The sequence below is a fragment of the Ornithorhynchus anatinus genome, chromosome 11 (genome assembly GCF_004115215.2).
Source record: "Ornithorhynchus anatinus isolate Pmale09 chromosome 11, mOrnAna1.pri.v4, whole genome shotgun sequence".
Lineage (NCBI taxonomy): Eukaryota > Metazoa > Chordata > Mammalia > Monotremata > Ornithorhynchidae > Ornithorhynchus > Ornithorhynchus anatinus.
Window position 1 is genome coordinate 15943306 of NC_041738.1, and position 14391 is coordinate 15957696.

Genomic DNA, 14391 nt, shown 5'->3' on the forward strand with positions numbered 1-14391 from the left:
GATCAGAACTGTGAGTGACAGGGTTAGTTTTGGCGTTAGGGTCATGGCTAAGGTTAGTGAGGGATGATCGGAGCTCAGGCTAGATTGGGGGTTAGGATTAGGCTTTACATGGTCTCCTTTGAGGTTGGGCCCTGCCCCCCTGGAAGAACGATGACCCACCCCCGCAGCCACTGCTGCAAACCCAGGGCGGCTTTTCATGCCTCTTCCTCTTCCCTCCCTCCTCCATTTTCCCTCATCCCTATTCCCCCCCTCTCATTTCTTCTCCATCTACCATTCTCTGTCTTCCCTCCTCCATATCTCTCTCCCTTCTCCCTCATCATATCTCTCTCCTTCCTCTTCCCTCCTCTTTCCTCTCCCCATTTTCCCTCCTCTCTCGTCCATTCTTTCCTTGCTCCTCCAATTTCCCTTCCCATCTCCCCTCCCAACTCCATTTCCCCTCCTGTCTCCTTCATTTTCTCTCTCCACCATCTACCCTTCTTCTTCCTCCCTCCCGCCCCCCCCCTCCGCCCCCCATACAGATGCGCGTGTTCAAGCTGGCCAAGTCGTGGCCGACGCTGAACATGTTGATCAAGATCATCGGGAACTCGGTGGGGGCGCTGGGGAACCTGACGCTGGTGCTGGCCATCATCGTCTTCATCTTTGCCGTGGTCGGCATGCAGCTGTTTGGCAAGAGCTACAAGGAGTGCGTGTGCAAGATCGCCGCCGACTGCAGCCTGCCGCGCTGGCACATGCACGACTTCTTCCACTCTTTCCTCATCGTCTTCCGCATCTTGTGTGGCGAGTGGATTGAGACCATGTGGGACTGCATGGAGGTGGCTGGCCAGGCCATGTGCCTCACCGTCTTCCTCATGGTCATGGTCATCGGCAACCTGGTGGTAAGGGGCCGTGGCCGCGGGGTGGCACGGGGGTCCCCGGGCTAGTCCGGACTGCATGCGTTCCAACTGAGCATGCTCCACAGAGCCCCTCTCTTCACCACCCCTCTCCCCCTTCCCCATCCTGGACAATCCCTCCCTTTTGTGGCCCACCCCTGCCTGGCCTCAAGGGGCCCACATCAGCCAGGTCCCAGAAGTCCCGAATCCACGAGCTTGCTGGGAAGGGTGGGCAGGGATGGGGTGGGGTAGGGAAGGAGAGGCCAGGGCCAGGACCGGGCAAGGCAGGGCAAGGCAGGACTGGGTAGGGCAGGACTAGACTGGGCAGGACTGAGGTAGGCAGGGCAAGTGGCCGGCATACATACTCCCAGTGTCAGTTAAGTGGCACAGAGACCTACCAGCTGCCCTCAACAGGATGGCAGAATGGTTAGAAGGAAGATGGGCGAGGTCCCTGTAGAGACGCCCTGGGCAGGGCTGGAGTGGATCAGATCTACACAGGGGAGAGCAGATGGCAGAAGCTGGGGGATCTCTGAAGGTGCTTGTCCCTGGGAATTGTTCTGAGGGTGTGTGTATGTGTGTGTGTGTGTGTGTGATAGTAAGATAATCATCAGTGGTATTTATTGAGCACCTACTAGGTGCACTATACTAAGCACTTGGGAGAGTACAATACCATAGAGTTGGCAGTCACGTTCCCTGACAACAGTGAGTTTACAATCTAGAGGAGCGGATAAATGATTTCTGCCTGTAATTTATTTCAGTGTCTGTCTCCGGGCTGGACTCTAAGCTCCTGGAAGGCAGGAGCCATGTCTGCTAACTCTATTTTGCTTTCCCCAATGCTTAGTACGGTGCTCTGAGCACAGTAGGCACTCAGTAAACACTACGGACTCCAGATACGGAGTCGATATCGCGGCTGTAAGGGAGACCAGGCTGCCTGATGAAGACCAGCTGGCAGAGGTCTTCACCTTCTTTTGGCGAGCTCTTCCCACTTCAGAGCATCTATCACACAGCTATAATAGTGGGCCTCGCAGAGCTACCTGGAGGCGTCAGGGACCGTCTGGAGCGGCTCTGCCTACCCCTGAGACTAAAGTGCTAAATGCTTAGTGTCCCATGATGAGGAACTCGACTTGAAGATGAAGAATGCTGTTTTAAAGATTAAGGCAAAATCACTGCAGGAGGACCAGTGTCCTGTCAACTATTTTAAATGGGAGGTTGCAGGGTCACAATTGGACATGATGGCCACTGAAAGAGGAAAGTCCTTGGATCTCATGGGATTGGCGAGCTCAGCACCGGGGTCCTTTTTCTGAATGAGTGCACCAAACACCACAGCCCAATCACAGATTCCATCTTTCACCTGGCCGGCAAAAGGAATGCCTCTTTGGATGCTTCCCCCAACTAAACAGTGGCATCTTATTGTCTACATCCCAGGGAGGCAGAGGGACCTCAAAGACACTCAGGTCGCAACAGAATGTTGGAATGTTGGATTGGGCTACCATTTAATACCCTCCAAAGCTCACGCTGTCCTTAGAACCACTGGCCTCCAAACACTTGGATGTTAAACTCCTGGAGAAGGAAAACATCTGCAAATACCCGCTGAAGAAAGAAAATCAAACTTCAGACAGCAGCGTGAACAGCGAATGGGCATTTCCCAGTGATGCCGGAAGCAGCATGGCCTAGCGGAAAGACTCTGGACCTGGGAGTCAAAAGACTTAGCTGCTAATCCTGGCTCTGCCACTTGCCAGCTGTGTGACCTTGGGCAAGTCACTTAACTTCTCTGAGCCTCGGGCTCCTCATCTATAAAATGGGAATTAAGACTGTGAGCTCCATCAGGGACAGGGACTGTGTCCAACCTGATTATCTTGTCTCTAACCCTGCTCCTAGTACGGTGTTTGGCACATAGTAAGTTTTTATAAATATTATTATTATTCCAGGCTGCTGGAATACCTGGGGCACCTCCAAGAGGAGGCACCAAAGCTGGTTTTATGAGAATGAGTTGGAAATGAAAGGCTTGCATAGAATCTATTGCACCAGCAGCATCGGCAACACCTGAGAAGTGAGGCAGGAGAGGAGCTTCCAGAAACCTGTAAACCAAATTAAGGAACATGCACGGCCGGTGGTAGGATACCAAAGTGGAAGAGATCCAGGGCTATTGAAACCAAAAAACTTGTAAGACTTCACCAAAGACATTCCATGGCCCTGTCCAGTACATGACCACCTCTGAAGCTCACTGCGGGCAGGTATCAAGTCTGTCATTCATTCAGTTATATTTATTGAGCACTTACAGAGCACCGCTTAAGTGCTTGGGTGAGAACAGTATAACAATAAACAGAAATATTCCCTTCCCACAATGAGCTTAGAGTCTAGCAGAGAAGAGAGACATTAATATAAATAAATAAAGGTGTTGTACTCTACCTGGCACTTAGTACAGTGCTCAGCATGCAGTGAGAACTCAGTGAATACCATCAATGGTGATGCTGATGAAGAGGGGTCCTGTGTCCTCACATACAAGGGAGGAAGCCTAAAAAGATGGCAAGAGCGTTTCAACAGTCTCTTCAAAATGCTTCCCCTATTGAAGATGAGTTTTGGCCTACATTAAGGAGCAGCGTGGCCTAATGGATAGGACACAGGACTGAGAGCCAGAGGACCTGGGTTCTAATCCTGACTCTGCCACTTGTCTGCTGTGTGATGATGGGAAAGTCCCTAAACTTCTCTGTGTTTCACTTATCTGTAAAATGGGGAGTAAGATTATGAGCCCTATGTGGGATAGGGACTGTGTCCAACCTGATCATGTCGTATTGATCCCAGTTCTTAGTAGAGTGCCCTGCACATATTAAGTGTTTGACGGTTACCATAAAAACAATAACAACAAAAAGAAAAACCACACAAAACCTCCCAATAGGTGAAGACAAGGACCTTGTGTACCAACCAACCTGGCCCTGCTGAGATCTTTGGACAAAGGGACCACTGTGCTTAAGCATCTGCACAAACTCTTCCTCAACAGACAGATAGTGAGGAAGGGCCGTGGGCTCTCCGAGAGGCCACCATCATCCCCATCTTCAGGAAGAAAGGCAAAAGATCAGAGCACGGCAGTGACCAAGATGCCTCATTATGCTCCGTCGTCGGCAAGATCCTAGAAGAATTCTTGAATTGGCTCCTAAAGAATGTCCTGGATTGGATACTCTTGGGGTGAAAATAATGAAAATAATAATGACGGTATTTGTTAAGTGCTTATTATGTGTCAAGCACCGCTCTAAGCACTGGGATAGATGCACATTAATCAGGCCAGGCACAGTCCTTGTCCCACAAGGGGCTCAGAATCTAAATAGGAGGGAGAACAGGTATTTTATCCCCGTTTTACAGCTGAGGAAACTGAGGCACAGAGAAGCTAAGTGACTTGTCCAGGGTCACACAGCAGGCGCATGGCAGAGCCGGGATCACTCTTTTGAGGTCACAGCGGGGTAGGAGAACCATGATTTTTTCTGTGTGTCAGGTGGCAGATACAGGAGAAGTGCACGGCTGGCTGGCCAGCAGGCCCTCTGCTCAGTTTTCATAGACCTTATCCACCCATCTCATCCGTTCAACGGATTTGGGCTCTGGAAACTTCTAAGCAAATTTGTCTGCCCTGAAAAATTTGTCAAGATTCCGAGACTGCTTCGTGATGGCACAGCTAGGCTGGGTCGGAGCCCACGGTGCCCTGTCTTGAGTCATTCTCCTCTGCCAGGGGAGCAAAGCCGGACGGCAGAGGGGTGGTGGGCCCTGTCCTGGTCCCTTATTCTCTGCAGACAGGCTGGAGGGGGCAACCAGAGACCTGGATGCAGGTGCAGGCACCCCTGTGGGAGTCTTCCATCTCAACAAACGGCAAGCGTCATCCAAAGCCAGCATGGCCTCCTGGAAAGAGCATGGGCCTGGGAGTCAGAGGACTTGGGTCCTAATCTGTGACTCTGATACTTGTCTTCTGTGTGACCTTGGACAAGTCACTTCACTTCTCTAAGCCTCTCTTACCTCGTCTGTCAGATCCATCAGTCAATCGTATTTTTTGAACTCTTAGTGTGTGCAGAGCACTGTACCAAATGCTTGGGAGAGTACAATACACTAATATAACAGATGCATTCTCTGCCCACAAAAAGCTTACAGTCCAGAGGAGGAGACAGGCATTAATTTAAATAAACAAATTATGGATATGTACATAAGTGCTGTGGGGCTGGGAGCAGGGGATGAAGAAAGGGAGTAAATCAGATGCAGAAGGGAGTGGGAAAAAAAGGGAAAGAGGGCTTAATCAGGGAAGGCCTTTGGAGGAGATGAACCTTCAATAAGGCTTTGAAGTGTGTGAGGGGGGTGGGGAGTCATTGTCTGTTGGATATGAATAGGGAGGGCAGTCCAAGCCAGAGGCAGGAAGTGGGGGAGAGGTTGGCGGCAAGTTAGACAAGATCAAAGTACAGTGAGTAGGTTGGCATTAGAGGAGTGAAGAGTGAAGGCTGGATTGTAGTAGAAGAGTAGCAAGTTGAGGTAGGAGAGGACAAGATGATTGGGAGCTGGAGTGAGATTTCCACCAGCAGCTCTCTGTATGTTGTGGACAAGAGTGACAGAAGCGTACTGTGGAGTTGATCTAGTGCTGTGTTTAGTGGTATGAGATCAACGAAGGGATAGGGGAGCAAGTGAATGAGTTCAGTAGAAAAGGTGGTGTTGAGAGCATCAGTCATAATAAGTACTTAAAAAACTGAAGATAGTTTGGGTATGAAGGCTAAATGGGGCATGGTGAATTGAGAAAATTGGATAGGGTCAAGATATCGGAGGCCTCTGTGGGGGAAAAGCACAGATTTGTGGCGTGGAAGTGTGTGGGAGAGAAGGCAGGTGAGGAAGCTGTCATCAGATAGAAAGATTTCAGAATTGGTGAGGGTAGAGATTGTTGAGAAGATGAGAACGAGTGTGTGTCCGGGTTGGTGAGTGGGAGAGCTGGGGTGGGGCAGGAGGCCAATGGAGTTGAGGAGTGATAGAAAGTAGGCAGTGGAAGGGTTGTCAGAACATCTATGTGGGTATTAAAATCTCCAAGAATCAAATGTAGGGATGGAGATAGAGAGAAGGAATGGGAGAAAAGGACCAAAATCATTCAAAAAGTTGGAGGGAGGGTCTGGGGTGGTGGTAGATGACCGTGACAAGTAATTGGAGTGGGTGATAAAGGCAGTTGATATGGACTTCAAGGGAAGGGTGAGAAAGGGATGGGGGAGGTGGAATGGTATGAAGCCTCACTGGGGTGTTGGAAGGAAGCCAACACCTCCTTCTTTCCCAGTGAGTTTGGGGAGTGGGTGAAGATGAGTCCCCCTCTAGAAAGACCGTGTTATCTTGGGAGAGCCAGGTTTCAGTGATGGTAAGGAGGAGAGTGATTGGGTCAGAAAAAGGTCAAGGATGAAGGGAAGCTTCCCCATGATCAAGCAGGGGTTCAAGCAGGCAGCGTTTGTTATGAAAAAATCTGGGTCATTGTCATCTGGTCAAACGAAGATTTGATACCTGTACACTCTCCTACTTAGACTGTGAGCCCCAAGTGGGAGAGACTGTGTCCAACTTGATTAACTTCTATCTACCCTGGTATTTAGAACAGTGCTTGGCACATAGTAAGTACTTTAAAATATTATTACTGTTATTTCTTCTGACTCCCAGGACTGAGCTCTTTTCCACCAGGCCTTGCTGAGAGGGGAGAAAGTTCCAGTCCTTGGGGACAAGATGAACAAGGGGTCAAAGGTGGGCAAGACGAGAGCAGGATCCAGTCAAGAGGTGGGCTTGGGAGGAATGAAGAGGAGGGGGAGAGGAGAGCTAAATGAATAAACGTGGAAAGGCTTAAACCTTAAGGTGTTTGGCTTGATGCGGAGGGTGTTGGGCAGCCAAGGGAGAGTTTTGAGGGGAGGGGAGACCTGTGCTGAACGATGTTTCAGGGAGGTGATCTGGATGGCAGTGTGGAATATGGACCAAAGGGGAAGTTGGAGGCAGGGAATCCAAGAGGTTGGTGCAATAGTCCAACAGAGAGTGACTAGTCCTTGAACCAGTCATTCAATTCATTCAATCGTGTTTATTGAGCACCTACTGTGTACAGAGCAGGGAAGTGGCTCTAGGGGAGGAGGGGAAGGGGTGGAGCCCAAGATGCTTCTGAGGAAAAACTGGCAGGTTTTGCCGATAGCTTGGATGTGAGAGTAGAGCCACAGTGAGGAGTTGAGGATACCGAGATCACAGTCTTCAGTCGTGGGAGGGGTGTGTGTGTGACCAGGGAAGGGTCTGGGTGTGTGTGTATGGGTGGTGTGGGTCTGTGTGGTTGGATGAGCAGGGGAGGCTTCCAGGTATGAGTGTATGTGTGTGTTTTTGTGTTTGTGTGTGTATGTGTGAGAGAGAGAGAGACGGGATGGTTCTGGGTGTGTCTAAGTGTGTGTGTCTGCGTGAGCACGCTGGCAGTCACGCGTGCACTCAAAAGAAACCAGGGAGGGTTCTGGGTGAGTGATTAGGCATATTCTCCTCTCATCCCCTTGCCCCCATCCGTTACCCCTCCCCTTTCTTCCATACACCCAAGGGCCCTTGAGGTCAAGGTGTGACACTTGACTCCAGTTTCTGACGCTTTACCCCTCCTGACTCCCCCTTAGCTCTTGTTCCGGACCAGGGTTGGGGCCGGGGAGCAGATGTCTGCTGAGGGGCAGGGCAGGGCAGGGGCTCGGGGGAGTGGGGTGGGGGGACCTGCGGCCAGGCATTTCCTTTGGGGCTATTATAGGAAAAGCAGAGGAAGCGACTCAGGTAACAGGGAAACCAGTGGTAGGCAGGACCTTGGTCTGCCCTGCCGGCCTCCTCTGCCCCTTCCGTAGCTTCTTAACCATGGCCCCTTAACAACAGAAGTGACATCAACTATTCAACGCTTACTATGGGTCAAGACCTGTGCTAAGCACTGGGGTAGATACCAGATCCTGGGACTGGACACATTCCCTGCCCCTCACAGGATTCAATCAATCGATAGTATTAGCTGAGCAATTACTATGTACGGAGCATTGTACTAAGTGCTTGGGAAAGTATTATAGAACGGAGTTAGTTCCCTGTCCACAACAAGCTACAGTCTAGAAATAGAGACAGATGAATGTAAATGAATAAATTAGGGATATGTATATAAGTGCTGTGGGGCAGGGGGTAGGGTGGGGTGAGAGAGCCGGTGTTTTATTCCCATTTTACAGATGAAGAAGCTGGAAGTCATATAGCAGGCTAGGGCAGTGGAGGAGTGGGGACGAGAACCCAGGTCTCAAGAGTCCCAGTCCCTTCCACCCCTTGGTTCTCCGTTCCTTTCGTGGACCGTCCTGGCCATCCCTTCCCAGGCCCAGGCCCTGTTCCCTCCCCTCCCTGACCCTGCTAGAGCACTGACAGGTTCTGCAAGAGTCACAACCTGGGCCAGAGTAGCCCCTGTCCGAGCCCCGAGGCGGGTCTAGGCCGAGCATGTCTGGATGGGAGGGAGGCCGTCCCGCTGCTCCAACCTGGGGCAGTTTTCAGTTTTCAGGTTTTGTAGTCCCAGCAGTGCAAGGGCCCCAGCATAGATAAGGGAGGAGTGTGCATGGCTAGTGGAGGAACTTGAGTGACTAGGAGAAGAGCATGTATGGCTAGGGGAAGAGCTTGTGCTTCTATGGGAGGAGAGCAGGTGGCTGGGGAGGGGCTTATGTGGCTAGAGGAGGGGGCATGTAGCTGGGGAGGAGCTTGGCTGGGGAGGAGGGTGCATGGCTGAGGAGGAGCTGGTGTGGCTAGGGGTGGAGAACAAGTGGCTAGGAGAAGGGCTTGTGTGGCTAGACGAGGTGGGCACCAGTGGCTGGGGAGGAACATGAACAACAAGGGAGGAGTGTACGTAGTTGAGGAGGGAGGGAGAGGGTTGGAGTAGGACCCTGGAAGGGGGATGGGTCTGTCATCGCAGGCCCACTGCCTGTGGCCCGTCTCTCCAGACTTGCTGGCCAAAATCCCTTGAGAGGCTGCAGGGGCTATCAGCTTAGAACAGTGCTCTGCACATAGTAAGTGCTTAACAAATACCAACATTATTATTATTATTATTTCCAAGGGCCTGTTGGGCAGGAGAGGAAGGGGCTCTGACTGCAGGGGCAGAGGGACCATGTGTGCATGTGCGGGCATGAGTGTGAGCACATGTGTTTGTGTGCGTGCATTTATGAGTAAATATGCACACAGGTAGTGAGTGGGTTGAAGTTATACCGGGGCTTCGGCCCGCGCCCTCACCCCCACTCAGGCGCCTACTTTTGCCCCTTCCCACGTCCCCACCCTCGCCCCTACCCCCACGCCCACCCCGACAACCCCTGCCTCCATCGTCCAGGTGCTGAACCTGTTCCTGGCACTGCTGCTGAGCTCGTTCAGCGCGGACAGCCTGGCGGCCTCCGACGACGACGGGGAGATGAACAACCTGCAGATCGCCATCGGGCGCATCACCCACGGCATCGACCTGGCCAAGCAGGCCGTGCTCGGGCTCCTGCCCGGCCGGGGCTCCGCGGGCTCGGCGGGGCAGGACGTCCCTCCAGGGGACGGCGCGGGGGATGGCGGAGGGGATGGCGGGGGGGACCGGGAGCCGCCCGGGGGAGAGGATGGGCCGCTAGACAAAGACGACCACGTCCTCAACCACGTGGGGCCGGAACCGGGGCCTGAAAGGACGGGCTGGCGGAACGAAGGGCCCGCCCGGTTGCCCGCCAACCTGATACCAATGGATCCGCTGGGCCACCTCAACTTCATCAACGACCCCCACCTGACCATCCAGGTGCCCATAGCCTCTGAGGAGTCTGACCTTGATTTCCCCACGGAGGAGGAGACCGACACCCTGTCCGAACCCGAGGAGGCCCAGGTGAACCGGAGCGCGCCGCCCTCCTGACTCCCTGCCGATGCCCTGCCTGTTCTCCTCCGCTTCCACCCGTCCATCTCTCCTTCCCCCCACTCTCACCCATCTGTCCTTCTCTCCCTCCACCCCCCACTGCCCGTCCCTCCCTTCCCCCTGGACGCAGAGGCCCATGGTCGTGACAGTAAAGGACGGTGCCACTCTTCCCCGAGGCCTAGGAGCGGGAAGACGGATGGAGCCTAGGGACAGGGGAGAGCCAGTTCATAGGCTCGGGGTCAGCGGGTCAGCACTGAGGCCGGGGAGGCCCCAGCTGAACTCCGAGCCAGGGGGAGGGGAGGCAGATCACCCCCACCGGTGATCCGGTTCTGCTGAGGGGGCACAGGCGTTACAGGCCAGAGAGCAGGAGGGGAAGGAAGAGTGGGGGACCTGTCACTCTCGCAGGGTGGCCATCCTCTCTCCGAGGGACCTGCCTCCATCCACTGCTGGGGCCCATGCTTCAGGGCAGCAGGGATATATGTACCGGATAATGCCAGGTCCTCTGTTGGCCAGACCACTGCCAGGACACTGCAAGAAAGAGGGGCGATGTCCTCAGCCTGGCCGGAACCCAACGAGGGGCGAGCAGAGGATCCAGGACTTCTCGCCCTGGGTGGGCTGGCCGGCAGAAGCTTCCTGGCTTCTCTGACAGGCCTGGCAGACCCCGGTGTCCATGGGCTTCTCGGTCCCCAGTGCAGATCCAGTGCAGGTCCAGTCCCGGCAGTGGTCCCGGCCCGGCCACTGGGGGGCAGCAAATGCCCTTTCCAAGTCCAGTCCTTTTTTTTTCCTTTTTTTTTTCCAGTCCTTTTCCAGTCCTTTCCAAGGACGATTGAGGGGTCGAGAAATTCACCCTCCCCGCGCTCTCTTCGCACGGTCCCCGCACCCTAACACCCAGTACACTCATACCTGCCCTCATCGCGGGCTCGCTCACACCCGTCTGCCAAGCATGCCCGCACTCACACACCCAGCACTCGCACCCAAGCCGGGGTCCCTCCTTGATCCTGGGGGGCATGCCCCGCCTTCAGCAACACTGTGCCCACACAGCGCAGACAGCAGCACCCGCAGACAGCATTGTCTGCTGACAGCAGTCCAGGCCAGGGTCAGATCTGCTCAGACTGGGCTGGTAGGGTGGGCCTTTGCACTGGTCAAAGGTTTACCTGGAGAGGGGAAGGGGCCCAGGACCCAGAGCCGTGGGGGAGGGGGGATACCTCCCTCAGAAACCATTGCCTGAACTTAGATCCACTTCAGCCTCGAAACTCGTGACCCCATCTCCCCTTGAAAGCCGGGACCTAGATGGCCCTTGAGGCCGGCGTCCAGTGGCTAAATATACCCCGGGAATGTGTCATCCGCGGGAGGGAGTGGAGAGTGGTGGGGAGGCGGGGTTGGAGGGTGGGGGTCTGGGCAGCCCAGGAAGCAGGAGTGGGATTCGGACCTGGCTCTCCACACAGTCAGGTGCCTGGGTCTCAGCTGCCCAGGCTTCATCTGTCCAGGACTCAGCTGCCCAGGACTCAGTTGCCCAGGCTTTATCTATCCAGTCCTCAGTTGCCCAGGCTGTATGGGCAGGGACCACAGAGTTGTGGGGCAGGGATTTGAGGCAGGGAAGTTGCTTTCCTTCTTCCCCCAAGTCTCTCTTTGCTCCTACCTATCATCCCTAACCACCCATTCTGCCTGGGTGAAGATGGGGCATGAGAAGCGGAAAGAGGGCAACCGAGGGTGAAGCTAGGAGTCTGTAGTGGGGGCTGGAGTGGCAGAGAAGGGAGCTGATTTTGGCGGTGGGGGTCTGCAGCTAGGAAGGGGGCATTTGGGCGGTGGGGCAACAGTCACCTGGGTCCTGATTGAGGGCCAGTGCAATCGATGACTGTACTTCCAGGTTCGGGCCCCTGCCCAGGTCCCCCAGAATCACCAGCTTCTGTTTCCACTGTGCTGATCACCCTCCGCTCCCCTCCAACACACCCAGCCCCAAGCAGGCTATGCAAAGGGTAGGGGGCAGGGGGGTGGGGGAGATGAGGACAGTGGGGATGGGGATGATGGGGTGTGCTGGGGGTGGGGTTGGCTTACCCATGCTCTGCCCACACCTCGCTCCTCATCCCAGGGTTCTACCTTGCAGAACACCGTGCAGACACCAAAGCCCCCGCAGCCTCACCCCTGCGATGGAAACTCCTCGGTTTGCAGCACCGCCGACTACCATCCACCTCCCGAGGAGGAGGAGGAGGAGGCTGAGGAGAACCCGGAGGGAGAGCTGCCCGAGGAATGCTTCACTGAGGGTGAGGGCCAAAAGGTCATTCCATCCCTCCCCTTGCCTCAGGGTACATCCTGGGGAGGCAGGGCAGGGGGAGCTGGTGCTGTTCCCTGCCGGACCCTAGACCCCAGCCCAGATCGAGATTCCTCTTGGGAAGGCGGCCCGCGCCCTCGGATCCCATGCAGTCTTGCCTCGAGTTCTAATTTAAGTGCTTAGTACAGTTCTCGGCACTCTAAGTGCCCAATAAATACGATGGGATGAATCTAAGTTCCTCCGGCTGCGGTTCCTTGCTAAATTCAGGGAGTTGGGGAGACACCCCATGGGCCAGGTCTTTTTGACTCTTCCAGGTCCCCAGAACTGCCCGGCCCCCTCAGGGTCATTGTCTCAACAGTATTGACTGAGTGCCCGCCATATGCAAAGTTCTGTATTAGGTGCCTACAGTGCCCGGAGCACTATACTAGGTGCCTATTTTGTGCAGGGCACTGTATAGAGCAGCTATTGTGTGCAGAGTACTATAGTGAGTACCTACTATGAGCAAAATACTGTATTAGGTGTCTAGAGAAGCAGCGTGGCTCAGTGGAAAGAGCCTGGGCTTCGGAGTCAGGGGTCGTGGGTTCGACTCCCGGCTCTGCCACTTGTCAGCTGTGTGACTGGTCAAGTCACTTAACTTCTCTGTGCCTCAGTTACCTCATCTGTAAAATGGGGATTAACTGTGAACCTCACGTGGGACAACCTGATTACCCTGCATCTACCCCAGCGCTTAGAACAGTGCTCTGCACATAGTAAGCGCTTAACAAATACCAACATTATTATTATTATTACTATGTGCAGGGCACAGTACTGGGTACCTTCAGAGTGCAGAACATCGTATAGATCACCTATTCTGTGCAGACTATAGTAGTGAGCACCTACTCTGAGGGAAACAGGGTACCAAGGGCTTGTAGTGTGAAGGATGCTGTCCTGGGCACCTACAGTGTGCAGGGTGGTGTACTGGGTGCCCATAGGGTGCAGGGTGTTGTAGGAAGAGCTTGGGATCACCCAGTTCAAGTAGGCACTTCCTGTCCCTTGAAGAGCTGCCGACGGTCTGGCTTTGCAGAGCCAAAGGTCGTGTGTGGTTGGAGCTGGGACCTTGGAGTCCTCCGTAAGGGAGGGATCTGGACGGAGCCGGAACTGGGTACCGGAAGCCCCAGAGGGGGCTCTGGCGGTGGGGAGGATTCCCAAGTGTTGGGAGGAGACTCAGGAGTTCAGGCCAAAGGCCTCCCCTCCCCTGAGGCCTGGGGTGCTGGCTGGGGCTTCCCCGGGGCCAGATCTCTCAGCCCCCACAGGCTCTGAGGTTGCCGGGCCTCCCCTGACTCCCCACAGCCTGTGTGAAACGGTTCCCCTTCCTGTACGTGGACGTGACCACTGATCGTGGCCGGATCTGGTGGAACCTGAGGAGGGCCTGCTTCAGGATCGTCGAGCACAACTGGTTCGAGTCCTTCATCGTCTTCATGATTCTGCTGAGCAGTGGTGCCCTGGTCAGTGTCTGTGTCCGTGACGGGGAAACTGGTCAGGGTCTGTGCCCTGGCGCTGGTCGGTGTTTGTGCCCAGAGGCTGGTCAATGTGTGGGGGCCAGTGGGGCTGGTCAGTGTTTATGTCCTTGGGGCTGGTCGGTGTCTACCCAGGGGCTGTTCACTTTTTCTGTCCAAGGGACAGGTAGTGACCAGTCCTACCTGGCCAATGACTGTGCCTGGAGGATCAGTCAGTGTCTGTTCTGGGAGAGGGGGCACTTGTGTCTTGCCTGTGGAATTAGTTTCTGGGCTTGCAGGACTGGTCAGTGTCTGTACCCTGGGGTGGGGGAAGGAGGCTGGTCAGTGTCAAAGCCTGGGAGTGGGTCTCTGCGTAGGGAATGGGTCTGGGACTCTGTTTGGCCTCCCCAGGATATCTGCTCTCATGGGCATGGCTATGCCAGGTCAAGCACCCAGTGCTCTGGACCCATTAGGGTCACTCAGTCAGCATCTCCACCCCTGGGGACTCCCAGGTCTCTGGGACATGTGCAGATATGAGAGGGCCTGGAGGTTTCCCACAGGCCCTACCCAGATGTCCCTCCTCTGGGCCCCAACCTTATTTCTACTGAGGCCAGTCTACGGGAGGTTCCCACAAGTGATGTAGACGCCACCTATCAAGCTACGTGGGCTCAGTCCCCCGTGGGGACTGCAGGAAGGAAGGGGCACAGGTACCAGGCTATTCCCAGGGCTGGACCTCAAGTCCATGAGCAAGGCCGGGAGGGGGTGACACCCAGGAACTCAGGGCTACAGGATGACTGCCCCCTCTCCCGGCCCCCTGGCAGTTCCCAGGCCCCACGGTGTCAACTCCCCCGGGAAAGCGTTTCCCGTCACCTCCCACCTGGGGACCTCATGGTTGGGGCAGGGCGG

At 54.8% G+C, this 14391-nt stretch overlaps 1 protein-coding gene across 1 annotated transcript in view; it reads left to right on the plus strand.

Moving 5' to 3' along the window:
- SCN4A (sodium voltage-gated channel alpha subunit 4) overlaps positions 1-14391 on the plus strand; it is a 70461-nt gene that overhangs the window by 33509 nt on the left and 22561 nt on the right. Inside the window, exons 14-17 of the mRNA XM_029075282.1 lie at positions 519-875; positions 9196-9708; positions 11858-12002; positions 13340-13494. Coding sequence (XP_028931115.1) covers positions 519-875; positions 9196-9708; positions 11858-12002; positions 13340-13494 — 1170 coding nt within the window. The remainder of the gene's footprint in view (positions 1-518; positions 876-9195; positions 9709-11857; positions 12003-13339; positions 13495-14391) is intronic.